Source organism: Notamacropus eugenii, chromosome 2, assembly GCF_028372415.1.
Source record: "Notamacropus eugenii isolate mMacEug1 chromosome 2, mMacEug1.pri_v2, whole genome shotgun sequence".
NCBI classification, from domain to species: domain Eukaryota; kingdom Metazoa; phylum Chordata; class Mammalia; order Diprotodontia; family Macropodidae; genus Notamacropus; species Notamacropus eugenii.
Window position 1 is genome coordinate 444,228,555 of NC_092873.1, and position 14,236 is coordinate 444,242,790.

At 35.7% G+C, this 14,236-nt stretch overlaps 1 protein-coding gene across 2 annotated transcripts in view; it reads left to right on the forward strand.

Annotated features, from left to right (window-relative positions):
• Positions 1-13,930, forward strand: part of ASPM (assembly factor for spindle microtubules) — a 68,123-nt gene extending 54,193 nt beyond the window's left edge. For both annotated transcript variants that reach the window (XM_072648311.1, XM_072648312.1), the window contains 8 exons: positions 1,929-2,088; positions 3,233-3,442; positions 4,674-4,877; positions 6,172-6,364; positions 7,747-7,901; positions 8,611-8,787; positions 9,691-9,860; positions 9,941-13,930. In XM_072648311.1, the coding sequence (XP_072504412.1) occupies positions 1,929-2,088; positions 3,233-3,442; positions 4,674-4,877; positions 6,172-6,364; positions 7,747-7,901; positions 8,611-8,787; positions 9,691-9,860; positions 9,941-10,043 (1,372 nt within the window). In that variant the 3' untranslated portion in view covers positions 10,044-13,930. The remainder of the gene's footprint in view (positions 1-1,928; positions 2,089-3,232; positions 3,443-4,673; positions 4,878-6,171; positions 6,365-7,746; positions 7,902-8,610; positions 8,788-9,690; positions 9,861-9,940) is intronic.
• The last annotated feature ends 306 nt before the right edge of the window (positions 13,931-14,236 follow it).

Sequence of the window (14,236 nt, forward strand, 5' to 3'; positions counted from 1 at the left end):
CTGGATTCATGCTTCTTCATTGATTGCTATATTCTTTACAAGTAAGAATTAGTTTCATAAAATTGCTAAATTAGCATATCCTTTGGACCTCTTCTGCTGTTCCCCTAATGAGTTTATCGACTCTTTTTTAAAAAGTTTTCATTCAATTCAATAAATATTTACTAAGTGCCTTCTATGTGCCAGGCACTATACTAAAAGTGATAAATGAACAATAACCATTAGATATCCTTTTTTTGAAAAATGCAAAAAACATTTGACAGGTACAAACATTATCTTTTGATTCAAAAGCCAAATTTGAAGTGTGTGTGTGTGTGTGTGTGTGTGTGTGTGTGTTCATAGATTAAATCAACTGATTTGGCTGCCCTCCTAAAATATCATTTTGTCTATTCTTCACACTCTGTGATGCTACCTCATTTAAAGCATCTCAGAAAAATAATCATGCCTCCAGTTTCCAAAAGCTTCCACAGAAGGAAATTTTTCTTTGTACCTAAGTGAAAACCCCCTCGTAGTTGTTTGGACCTCATTTTTTTCTTGTTTACCATATTGGTAGCTGATCTTCTCTAAGTTTCTCCTATCACTTCTATGAAAACAAGTTACCACATACATTTCTAGTTCTGATCTCTCCACCTTTTTCTTATTGTTGTTCATCCCTCATTTTTGAGGAGGATCAATGATAACATGGGATGTTGTCTTGTCTTATATATGAATTAGATTTCAGTGAGACAAAGTTGCACCAAATTTCTCAATCTCATTCTCTCTTCCTGAGTCATCCAAGTCCAGGTACAGGACAGAAGTCCAGATGACTGTTAATGCCTAGCTATAGTCGTCATGCTCCACAGCTGCTTCAGCTGCCTTCATGGCTGTTGAAACAAATTGTACTTATTCAGCCATTCAGCTGGGGAAAGGGTTCATGCGCTTAGGGTAGACATCCTTTTAACTCACCAACAAGTTTAAGGCCTGTTGGTGACCCTCACCCTGGTTTAGCCTGTCTGCTTAGATGGTTTACTGGGGTGTGATCACTATGTATGCTACAGCTTCTTGGAGTCACAGGTGAAATTTGGGTAAAGATGGATGTGCAGCTCTGCAGAGGGCTCAGCAAGCCCTCATACCAGAGGTGCTAGGCCTCTTTGAACACCCCATACACTCATTCTAGTCTCTAGCTACCCATAGCTTATGTTTACTAGATTTCCTGCCAATACTTATGTCAGATTTGTATCTTCTTTTCCAAACTAGTAGTCTTTCCCCACCTATACCACCACACCTATAATCTCAGAATTATTCGTGACTTCCTTCACTTTCTAGATTTCATGTAAAATATTTCCCACATCTTTGATCTTTACTTCCTAATTTCTTTAGCTACTTGCTTTGTCCAATCCCTCATGGGATTCCTGGATTGGAAAACTACAGCAGTTTTTTTGGTGGTCTCCCCACCTGTCAGCACTCCTTGCTTCATTCAGTCCAATCTATCTGTAGCTGCCAGTCTTATTTCTTGTATACTGTTTTATTAGATCATTAATGTCAGAAATCTGTAATGCTCCTTACCTGAAGTATTCTTGCTTTCTTTTTCTCTGGTTCATTGAATCATCCTCTAAGATTTGGTTCAAGATTTATCTTCTGTAAAAGCTTCCCCCTATTAACCTTCCTTAAGCTGTTATTCTCTTGATCTTTACTCCTCTCAGCACTCTGTATAATTTAGGTACCATGTTAGTTTTAATTTTCTTTTATTCTCTAGTTCCTTCTTTGTATTTGCCTACTCTGCCTCACTCCATTGTAGGCTCCTTGTTAAGAGATCATATTTTCTCCTTTTTAAATCCCTTGTAGTCATACAGTGCTGTCCATAAAGCAGGCCCTTATTAGCAAATACTAACCAAATGGCTGAAGTTCGGTTTGAGGAGAAGGAATTTAATAGTCACTGTGACTTATTTTAGGTTTTTGAACATTAGACTGTCAACAATTACTATTCAGAGAAGGTGGAGAGCTACTGTTGTTGCAAAGAAGGCTCGTGAACACTTTCTACGTATGAGAGAAGCTACAATCAAAATCCAGTCAGCTTATAGAGGAGGCTGTGTTAGAAATCAGATGATAAAAGTAAGTGTTAAACTCAAGTCTGTGCTTTAATTTTCACACATCTGAAGTTCAATTTAAAATTGAACCACTAGGTATATAAATATAGTTGTCTTGAGAGACATGCTGGTGTTATGTATACGTATCTAAAATTCAGAAATGGCTCATTAGAACCTAAAGTTGAAGTTATTTTTAGAATCAGTCTGCATTTGTTTTAGAAAAGCAAATAATAGATCAGATGTGTATAGGTTAGATGCTAAAGGTATGTGAGTAAAATACCATTATAAAATATAGCAAAAATATTTCTCTCCATAGTCAATTGTCTGATTATTTCATGATCAAATTATTTGGTTTTTAGACTTTAAAAAAATTGTTTCTTTTTATGTTGCATTTTTCACAAATACCCAAGTAATTTCTCCCCTTTCAAAGTATAATGCTTCAAAAGTGAATTAGTTGGAAGAATTAAAAGGTGCTGTTCTACTTATTTTAAGTAATAATTAATAAAACAAAGTTGCAATCCTATAAGGATAGTAACTTCCTAAACTAGTATCATCATGTTGTTCTGTCATTTTTGTAATTTCTTGAGAAGATATTCTTGTAATGTTCACTTTGTACAACTAAATTTTAAAAAAATTAACACATTGGGGCAAAAATTGACTTGATTTCTAGAATTTTATCTGTATTTTCATATTTGATCAGGAAGAATCTGAGGTACTGGAAAACTGAGCAGTGCGCAGCGTAATGTGATCAGAATTAGTTTCTCATAGCTGTTTGTAGGCCATTCTAATCTTTTGTTTTTGGCAGTCCTATTCAATATTTTTTCATAAAGGTTTTAAGCTTATTCCCTCTACTTTCCTCTCAAACCCCTTCCTTTTATTAGTATAAGGATGATGAGAGAAAGAATAGTTGAGTGCCTGATCACCCTGTGATTCAGTTGTCATAAACTTGATTCTGAAACAATCTTAGTTTTTGACTGTAGGCATGGTTGAAAGCGAAAGTGCTGTTACTTTTCCATAGATAAAAATAAATGTTACTCTTAAGTCACAGCTCTAAGATTTCCCTAAATCATTTTATTTTTTGCACTTTTAATTTTAATAACTTATTGAGGTTGAAAGTCTTCATTTATACTGACATCTGCCTGCTAATGTCATTATTTGCCTAATTGTAGAGACACAAAGCAGCTTGTTTGGTCCAGTCAGTTTATCGAGGCTATAAAAGAAGACAGAATTTTATTCAACTGAGAACTGCCTCTGTGGTCCTACAAAGACATTTTCGAGCTAGAAAGGCTGGAAAATGTGAAAGAATAAAATACATAAGAATGAAAAAAGCTATCATCATGTTACAGGCTCTTGTTCGTGGTTGGTTAGTGAGGAAGAAGGTAAGTATTTTAAAATAAAATATCCCACTGATATAAAATAATTTCTGGGAAATGCTGAATTATTTAATACATCTCTAACTGTCACAAACATCAATTTGAATTCATTCACTTTCCCCCATATCACTCAGAGTAGTCTTAAACACAGACACAGACACACACGCACACACACACACACACACCTCTTACTGTTGCAGCAAGTTTTAACACTCAAAAAGGAAACCAACAAAATGGGTACATGCCATTTATGTAACTTTTTGTTGGGCAGTCCCTATTAACAACAAACAGCTAATTAGAATTCTGCTTATTTAGACCCTGTGACATTTGCTTTCATTCTTTGTAAAAATAACTTTGACCTTCAATTTGTGAAACACTTCCTGGGGAAAGAAATAATTACTTGAGAAAATATTAGTTAGAAGCCATTTTCATTTCAGACTAAGGGGGAAAAAATCATAGGATCCTACAAGACTACAGGGCAGCATATGGTATAACCAGAATATTGAACTGTTCATAAGGGCTTAAAAGATCGATACTATTCCATTAGAATTTTTAAAATTAAGTGCTGTATATTCATATTAAAATTCTTAGAAGTGGTATTCTGTTACATGTGAGCATACTACCAGAAATATTTCACAGCCAGTGTATTAAGATCTTATTAGACTAATGCTTTTTTTCCCCATTCTTGCATGTAAATTAAATTTCTGAACCAAGTGATTAATTTTATTTAATCTCCAAACCAATTGTGATTTGTTATTTTGGCATAACTGATTCCAGGTTGAAGGGGTATGGAAAATAAAAAACCAAATATGAATTAATTTTCAAAATATATTAATATTTTTTCTTTTCTAGATTTTAGAGTAGAAAGCCCTAAATAGGATACTTTGCTTTTCAGCTAAGCATACTATCATTTCTGCTTTTAAAATTCAGAAAGAATATAAGCTTCATGTAGCATTGAAGGGAAGTAGGAAGAATATCAATTCAGTCATTTATATCCATGTTGGTTTTGATGTAAAAGAGAAACTATTAATTTGTTTAGTTTTTCTCTTAAAGTCAGTCAACATTTAAATATTTCGAAAGGCTGATGCTGAGACAAAATCTTTAAATTTTCTCTATGAATGTAATGATTAGGATCATTTGGGAAGCAGGTAACTCTTAATGATGTTTAGATTCATGTATGTGTGTGTTCATATATATATGTTCATGTACTGTGTGTGTTCAAAATTTTGTTTTTTAGTATGCAAAACAGAGATGCTTCCAAGTAAGAGTACAACAGAAGATACATATTGAAAATTGTCAGAATATCATAAAAGGGCAGGAGGCAACTCAAGAGTATTGTAAGAGAAGAAATAGAGCTGCAACAGTTATTCAGAGAGCAGCACGTAATTTCCTCTTCCGTAGACGAGAAGAAAAACTTAAAAATGGAATTGCTAAAATTCAGGTAACTGCAGATTTTGTTTTTTTAGTTGAAAATGCTTCAGATTTCTTTATTACCTCTAAAACTTTAAAAACATGCATCAAAATAACACAATTAAAAGATTAAACAGTTTTGTGAAAAATGAAAATCTTATTTCCATACCTCTAAATGGGTGGTAGGCAGCACTTAGGAAATTAAATGAACAAATGAATTTCTAAAAGCATTAGATATTTTAAAATTTAGTTTAGTTGAGTTTTATTTATTTTTAAGAGTGTGTCTAGTGTATCTTCCTTATCTCTTCTATCCTGGAAGTGTGAGTCCCTCTGTAATGGTCATTTAAATGGGAAGATCTTTCGCATTCATTAATAGACCTGTGTGACCTGCTTAAATCACATGGAAGCCTAAGTCACATGTGATGGGAGAAGCTTGATGAAAGGTGGAATGGAAGGGTGGGGCAGAACTGAGAGGAAATTAGTGAAAGCAGTTAGGGTTGAGGGATGAGAGGACACAGACAGGCAGGTCCAGCTAGGTTCCTGAGTGTTTGTGGAAAGGCCCCAGCAGCTGGGTGTGGCTTGGGAATGGCTGTTTTCCCTGCAGTGATAATGAGTATTGACTTCTTGGTTACCATGATGGATTTGGCTTTCTGGGTTTGGGATTTGGCTTTCTGGTGTCTGAATAAATGTTTTTTCTTCTGCCTTTTATATGGAGAGTCTGTTATACTTTTTGGTTCAGAACTATGCCAGCATATTTATAGTTGCCCTTCGTGTCATGAATATTGCCTGGACGATACAGCCTCTCAGAGGCCTGATTCAATTACTGAACAGATCAGGAGTTTTGACCTGCTCTGTTTCTGCCTGGCCCTATCCTCCCTTCTTTAGGGTTGCAGCCTAGTGATTCCCCATTCCCAGAGAGTCATCATATTAATTTCAAATTTAAGGTTGACCTCCAGTCAGAGTAGTGCGTTTCAGCTCAGAATTCTGAGCGTAAGAAACCTTCTAGCCTCAGCTTCCCGGTATTGTGCTACTGTGCTTGGCAACATTCTTGAATTATACTCTCACAAAGTGACCCCTAGCCTTTAGAGTAATTGGACTTCTCATTTCCAAAAGACAGTATTATTAAATGGATTATTTTTTAGCAACATAATTTTAATACTGACTGTAGACTGAATTGAGATCTCAGTATGAGGGTGAATTGACAAGCGTTTTCCAGATTCACTTTATTTCCTTTTTGTGAGTAAGTACTCAGATGTAAACTTTTAACTTGAGAAAAACAATTTGATAATATTAATCTTTCCCCCCCCACTTCAAATCTCTTTAAGGCATTATGGAGGGGATATTCTTGGAGGAAGAAAAACGACTTTTCAGAGATTAAAGCCATCCGACTAAGCCTGCAAGAAGTAAATAGAAAGAGCCGAGAAGAAAATAAACTGTATAAAAGAACTGCACTGGCAATTAATTACCTTTTAAAATATAAACATCTGTCATACATTCTTGAAGCCTTAAAGCATCTAGGTTAATTATCATTTCTGTTTTTGTAATAGATAATGCATTATAATGATGTTTGTTATGGATAAGTAGCCATTTTCTCCTCTTTAGAAATGGTTGCAGAATTTCAGAGTTGAGAGGCACCTCAGAAACAATATAATCCAACTGCTTTCTGAATAAGGGATTCCATTCAACCATCTTTATTATAACCATCATCATCATTACTAACATTTATAAAGCATCTGCTATGTGCTGGGCTAAGTGCTTTACAAATATTATCTCATTTAATCTATGAAAACCTGACTGGCTGACAAGTAGTCTTATAGCCTTTGCTAGAGGAACAGCACCTCCAGTGAGAAGGAACCTACCACTTCAGGTAGCCCAATCTGTTTCTACATAAATCTAACTGATAGGAAGTTTTTCCTTAGATTAAAATAAGATTTGCCTCTCATCCGTATTTCTTAGTTTAGCCCTCTGTGGCCAAGCAGAACATTTTGAATCCCTTTTTCCACATGACAGCTCTTCAAGTACTGGATGTCAGCTGTCATTTACTGCCATCTTCTCTAGATTAAACCATTCCTAATTTCTTCATCCAGTTCTCATGAACTTAAAGTCCTTTATGTAAATATTCTGGTTGTTTTCTTTTGGATATTTTTAATCTTGCTTTTACAACAATGTCTGGGAGTGAATGCAGATCTCCAGGATGTGGTCTGAACAGGATGGAGTACAGTACCATTATCCCTTCCCTGCTCTAGTGAAGCCTAAGACTGAATTAGTCTTTTTTGGGGGGTTGTGCTGGTGAATAGGAGGCTTCTGTATCATGCAGTTTTCTCATTGACATTATAATGTCTTTTTTTTCCCCAAGCAAAGTGCTGTCTAGACAAATCTGGCCCATCTTATGTAGCATCTACCCCAGATTTGTTGTAAGGATCAAATGAAATAATATTGTAAAGTGCTTAGCATATCGCCTGGCACATAGTTGGCAGGCACTTAATAATTGCTTGTTTCCTTCCTTCCTTCTTGTACTTAGGAAATTGATCTTTTAAACTGGAAGTACTTCTGCTTTTGACTTTGAGTGTTATAATACTTACGTTTGTATAGCACTCTGAAGTTTACATAATACTTCAGAGTAATTCCATGAAGTAAGCAATGGGAATATTGTCTCCATTATGACATGTGGGAACTGGTACGCTGAGTTTAATTGATATGTGCATAATCATAGAGTTTGTTTGAATTTAATTTAGAACCCCTATCTTCTGACTTCCAGTCTCACAATCTACTATAATAAAAACAAGCTGTCTGTCTTTTTTTAGAGTCTAGTGTTAGAAAATCTCAGTACTTAAGTAATTTTTAGTGTGAATTTTCTTGTATTTTATTTTCAATACCAATGTATTCTATTTCCTTTTTAGAGGTTGTTACCAGGTTGTCCCCTCTTTGTTGTGAAAATATGGCTCAGAGTGGAGCAATTGCCAAGATATTTGTTTTGATTCTAAGTTGCAACCGGAGCATCCCTTGTATGGAAGTCATCACATATGCAGTGCAAGTTTTACTTAATGTTGCTAAGGTACTTTTATTTTATGTTCTGTTAGTGAAATATTCCAAGTTGAGCGATCTACCTATTAATTACAGGTACTTTTGTTTGTTTGCCTTTTGGCACTTTTCTCAGATCCTCTTAAAACATTTTAATGGAACTTAAATTTCATCACTAACTAATTTTGCTTAAGGTTATTAGAAAATCCTTCCTTGTTTTGGTCTAAACTTGAGCATTTCTCTGCTTAAGAACCTTAAAACAAAGGGTGTGTGTGTTTTCCATTTTTGGATAGGACTGTATTTGTAAATTGTATTAAAAATAAGATATGCATGTCTCATAAAGCATGCTGACCTGAATACCACAACACAAAAAGCCTGAAAATTGTTAACTCGTAACATGACAGATATATTAAATATTAAAAATATTTTATTTTTAAAAGTGTATTATGGTCTTATAGATAAATAAAAATTATATATATTTTTCTTATTAAAGCTAACATTTCCTAACATAGTATTCCTGGTCATAGGCAATATTAATTTTTTGAACATTTCCCTCAAAAAGTACTGAATATTCTTTGCTTTAAAAGCTTGTTCTTTTTACTTACAAGTTATTATTTCCACATATTTTAGCATTTCACTTTTTATCTTAAAGTCTGATAATTTGGTTCACTTTTACTCAACTTAATGTAAATATTTCTGAAGTTGACTAATGTGACTCCTAATGCCTTTTACTTTTCTTCAAGTATGAAAAAACAGCTCCAGCAGTTTACGAGGTAGAAAATTGCATAGATACGTTATTGGAACTTTTGCAAACATATCGAGAAAAATCTGGTGATAAAGTTGCAGACAAAGGTGGAAGTATTTTCACCAAGACTTGTTGTTTACTGGCTATTTTGTTGAAGACCTCCAGGCGGGCTTCTGTAAGTCTTGTCCACTTTCCCCCCTAACATGTGTCTCCTGGGGTCTTTTGTTTGTTTGTTTGATTGTGGGGGTTTTTTTGAATATTAAAAAAAAAAATGCAATAAGCCTCTCCTAAGTGGCTAGTCTTTTGTAAGAAATTACACTACAAATTTGGGTTTTAGATGTGAAAAAATGACATTACAGCCCTTACGGACTTATTATCCTACTATTTGGATATATTCCTGATAAGCATAATAAAAGGAAAACTGTGACCTTATCACTCACCTGCTCAAAAATCCCCAGTAGCTCCTGGTTTTGTAAAAATAAAATAAAAACTTCTTGATTTGACATTGGAAAACCTTTCCACTTATGATGCCAACATAGAATATTTCTTGTATTCTATATTCCAGCCAAAGACAATGTAAAAGATTTCTTGCACATGTTTTGAACTTCCCTTCACTTTATTTATTATAAGTAGTAAGACCATTATCTAAGCAGGTTATTCCTGAAACATATGTTAGGCTAGTTTTAACCTGAAGAATGACAGTTCTGTCTGTGGTATTTGATTGTCCCATGGGGCTGAGGTTCAAGTTGCTCTTCCCTGGATGCGGCTTCTTGGTAGTTGGTAGCCTTACTTATCTGGCTTCCTGGTCCTGTAAGGCCTATGAATATAGAATCAAGGCTCTTCAGGTAGAATCCTGAGATCATTGGAGTTACCACAGCTTGCCTTACTCACCTGACACATTTTCCATATGTAAACAAGTAGGCTTATCGTTACTGAATATCCTTTCTATGCTATGGCTAAGTAAATCTCTTTTTGTTAACTGTTGAATGACCTGTGGAAAATGTTGCAGAATATATTATTTAATTTATTGCAATTTAATTTTTAATCAATTTGATTTTTGTTTGCAAACTTTTTTTAGGATATCCGAAGCAGACCTAAAGTTGTTAACCGAATTTGTAGACTCTATACCTTTACAGCACATAAGCATAAAATGTATACTGAAAGGGTAATCACTAAACAAAAGATGAATCCCACAAATGGACACTTCTTTATTCCACCAACACCTATAAGAACAAAAGTAGTTTCAAGGTAAGAATTTAAACTTGATCTGAATTTTTTTACCTTTGGTGATATTTCTTTGTTAATACCTTATTCTCATTTCCTCACAGATTGAAGCCAGATTGGGTTTTGAGAAAAGATAATATGCAAGAAATTGTGAATCCTCTGCAAGCTATTCAAATGGTGATGGAGACTCTTGGTATTCCTTATTAATAAATCTGTGAAAACAATTTTTTTCTAACTGTACATGAGGTGAAATCTTATAGCTTTTTGACTTCTGTATATAGCTGTAAAAGTCTGAATTTTATATTAAAATTAGAAAATTGATATATAACAGCTGAGAACCATGAGTTATTTTACTTCATTTGATATAATATTGTTAAGAGAATGTAATGTCAAGTTGCTATTACACAGCAATAAATCATAGTTTGTGATTTTATAATAGCGTATTATACCTTGTCTCTACTCTCAAAGCACAATACTATTGTGAACTTAACAGTACATTTGGAATGTGGTTAAGATAAAGTACATTCTCCCTATTTCACAGGCAGTTATAGACACTTTCATTCTCTAAATCTGGTGTTATAATTGAAGAAAGAAGAGCAATGATAATGAGCTTTCTGGCTGTATTCATTCCCATACTACTCCTATCCATGGCTCACTTGAATGTGAGGGCTAAAGAACCTTTTTTGCTTGCTAGTGGTTTCCCAAGCTGAGTCTGTATCATTTAGCAGAGTTTTGGCTACGTACCTTTAAGCAACATCCAGTCTTTTTTGGCTTTGCTGGCAGAGCTTTTGGACTCTTCTGCTCACTAAAGTCAAGATCTGTTTATTAGCTTCCCCATTATCTTCTCTAAAATTTTTTCCTGATATATTCAAATTCTCATGACTATTTCCACTTTCCTACAGCTCTATCAACATTCCTCCCACTCCCTTTCCCCCCAGTTTTTATTTTCACTACCACGTGTTGGGTGTGACATAGAATCTTAGTAAATTTGCATTTTTCTGATTATTAGTGATTTTGAGTATTTTTCATTTGATTCTTCATAGCGTGGATTTTTTTCCTTGAAAACTGTTCACATCCTTTCACCATTTATTTATTAATTGGGAAATGACTCTTATTCTTGTACCTTTGAATCACTTCCTTATATGTCTGGAAAATGAGAACTTTATCAAGGAAACTTACTTTGAAGATTCCCCCCACTTAATTATTTATCTTCTACCCTTAGCTTCATTTTCAGTTGCATAAATTTTTTAAAATTATGTAATCAAAAATTGTCCACTTAATCTTGTGCGATTCTCTCTACCCTTTGATCAATCATGAACCCATGCACTATTCAAAGATCTGAAAAGTTAATTTCTTAGTTGAGTCTCCATTTTGTTTATGATGTAACCTTTTATACTGTCATGTATCCATTTGGTGCTACTCAGTATCTGCCAGACCACTGTCCAGTTTTTGTCATTTAGTGAGGTCTTTCCTTAGTATTTGGGATATTTAGTTTATCAAACCCCAGGCTACTAGATTTATTTGTTTATGCATGTTATGTGCCCAGTTTGTTTCACTGGTCAAGCTTTCTATTTCTTAACCAGTGCCAAATTGTTTGAAAAATTATTATTTGTAATATAGCTTGAAAACTGGTACTTGTTTGTCCTTTGTTCTTGAAGAGGACCAGTGACATCATGAGAAAGGTATTGATGGGGTTCAGACTCTGGGAGCCTTCTTGAGCTCCCCTTGAATCTTCCCACTTAATCTGGCTTTTCTTACTCAAATCTAATCTTCCGTTTTGTTCAGGCAGTCTAAGGAAGTCCAAGGGCTTTTCATTATCATGGTGCTCAGGTCTCTGTTGCCCTCCCCACCCCTCCTTGATCCCATCAAAATCCCATTCCCCAGGCTGCTGACCACTCCCATCAAGATCTGTATTCATTCTCAAACCTCCCCTATCAAGATCTCTGGATTGCCCCACCTGCTTCCCACCCAAGCCCTCCATTGTCTGATGTCTCCTGATTGCCTCCAGCTGTTTCTAATCCTTTTGACTCCTCAAGACCCTCCCTAAACCCCTCCTCCCATCACCCTAGACTACCAGACCACCCCCTCCCCCCCAGATCCCTCCTATAGTCTTTTCTGTATTTAAATTCCATCTTGCCTCATTACAAATGCTTAGGCTTCTTAAGAGCCAGCCCAGTTTGGCAAATCTTTAGTAAACTTTGTCTTTCTTTGATTTTTAAGAAGGCTTGAGTCGAATTCATTTGAGCAGGACCCGGACTGTCAGTATTTGGGGGTCCCCAGCAACCCCAAACCTTGTCAGTATCTTGACTTGCACATGAGTTGGGTTTGAGTGAAGCAGAGCTGTGCAAAGTTGCCCCCTCTAGACTCATTGGAGTCCAATGATAAGACAAAGGTCTAGACCACTGGTGATGGCCCAGGAAGCAGTAGGTGACCTTTTCCTTTTTAAATTGAAGTCCTTCCCTAGTCTTAGTTTCTCTGAGGCCATGACAGTTCAGTGACTAAGGGTTAGGCAAGAATTGAGACAAAAGATGACTCAATTTACCATCCCAAAGGTATCACTCTTAGTGGGGAAGACCCTAAGTTTCTCGCCAGAAGAGATAAGTTGCTATTTACACTCTGTTCTAAGCCATCAATATCTAAACAATGTGCCATAGAGGCTTGGGCTTGACCTGTTATTGGCCATTCAATGAAAGCCAGAATGATTTCTGCTTAAAGGCCTAGTAGTCAAATAGCTCCTTTTTAAAACACAATGGACTTTTTTTATAAATAGTCTTTGTTTCAGAGCTGTATTTCAAGAAGTCCAGAAGATCCAGTACTAATAAACTGCTTTTATGGATGAATTTCATTATTATTTTTTCTGTCATTGTAATCTCTTAATAGTTTGACTGGCTTGGCATTGTATTGCTTTATTTATTATATTGGTTCTGCCTCCCTGTAAGCAATGAATATTTCTTCATTCATTTAGGTCTATATTTCTGTAAAGATTGTTTCATAGGAGCAGCTAGGGGTCACAGTGGATAGAGCACCGATCCTAGAGTTAAGAGGACTGAGTTCAAATCTGGACTCTGACACAACGCTTATTAGTTGTGTGACCCTGGGCAAGTCACTTAACCCCAACTGCCTTGCCAAAACTGGTAGTCATATAGTTTCTGTGTGGATTGGTAAGTTGCCTTTCAAGTATTTTATGCTTTGTAATTATTTTAAATGAATGATCAACTGCCAGGCCTAGAGGCCTGTGGGCAACCCGAGTCTTCTTACCTCACCTCCCGAGGTCTTCGGCTGGCCAAGCCGGATGCTCGTATGAGAGAAAGGACGTTCCAGAGTCAAACAAGGGTTGAGCTTTATTCAGGGTTCTGGTTACAAGTGCAGGGGAATTCTTCCTTAGGAGGGAGCAAAGAATCTCCCAAGGAGGCAAAGATCTTACAATAAGAGATTGGAAGTAGAAGTGTAAGTGGGGAGAGAGGGGGAGGGGAGAGAGGAGAGAGGAAAAGTGGAGCCTTGTGTCCTCACACATGGCCCCTCCGCCCAAGAGAACTTTCAGGCTTTCCTGACCCTACTTAAGCTCTCCCGTCGCGTAGTTTGCACGTCAATACCGAGCCTGTTAGGTAACAACAGGTGTGCTCCAATCCGGGACAATCTCGAGGGCGGGGAGAGCTCTCTCCCATCACGTTTCTCACGGGAAGAGGCGGAAATACACGAGATAGCTCGGTTCACCTCGATTCCCAGTCGTTTCCTGGGGGGCCTCGTGAGAACTCTAAGATTTAGAAGTTCCCACCTTTACCCACCTGAGACTGTCCACATGGAATTGAGCTTCCATCCCCAGCAATCAACATTTGTTGAAGTATAGCATTCATTTATGCTAAATATCCTAAACAGTTTGCCATGGACTATTTCTAGATATGATTTTAACAAAGTGTCTAAAACCAAATAGCTACAGCATTACAATGGTATGCCACTATAACCTTTTCTCATAAATAAATATAGGAATAAAGTAAAGAAGCCATTTCTCTTCATTATTACCTGATATAGTTCTAGAAAGTTGAGCCATAGCAATAAGATAATTAAAAGAAATTAAAGCTGTAAACATTGGAAAAGGATTTAATGAAAAGAATTATACTTAAAAGTTCCCAACAAATTGGCAAAGAAAACTGAGACAATAGCTTCAGTATAATAACAGTATACAAAGTAAACCCACAAAATCACTAATATTTCTAAATTGCCAAAAAAAAATTTCAGGAGAAAATCATATTTTAATACCATTCAAAATAACTACACAATGTATATGTGTAAAATATGAGAATCAATCCATCAAGGCACACTTACAATATATGTATAATTAAAACAATTTCAAGAAAATAAAGAATGACAAATAAAGGCATATCCCTTAAATAAGGGATTTT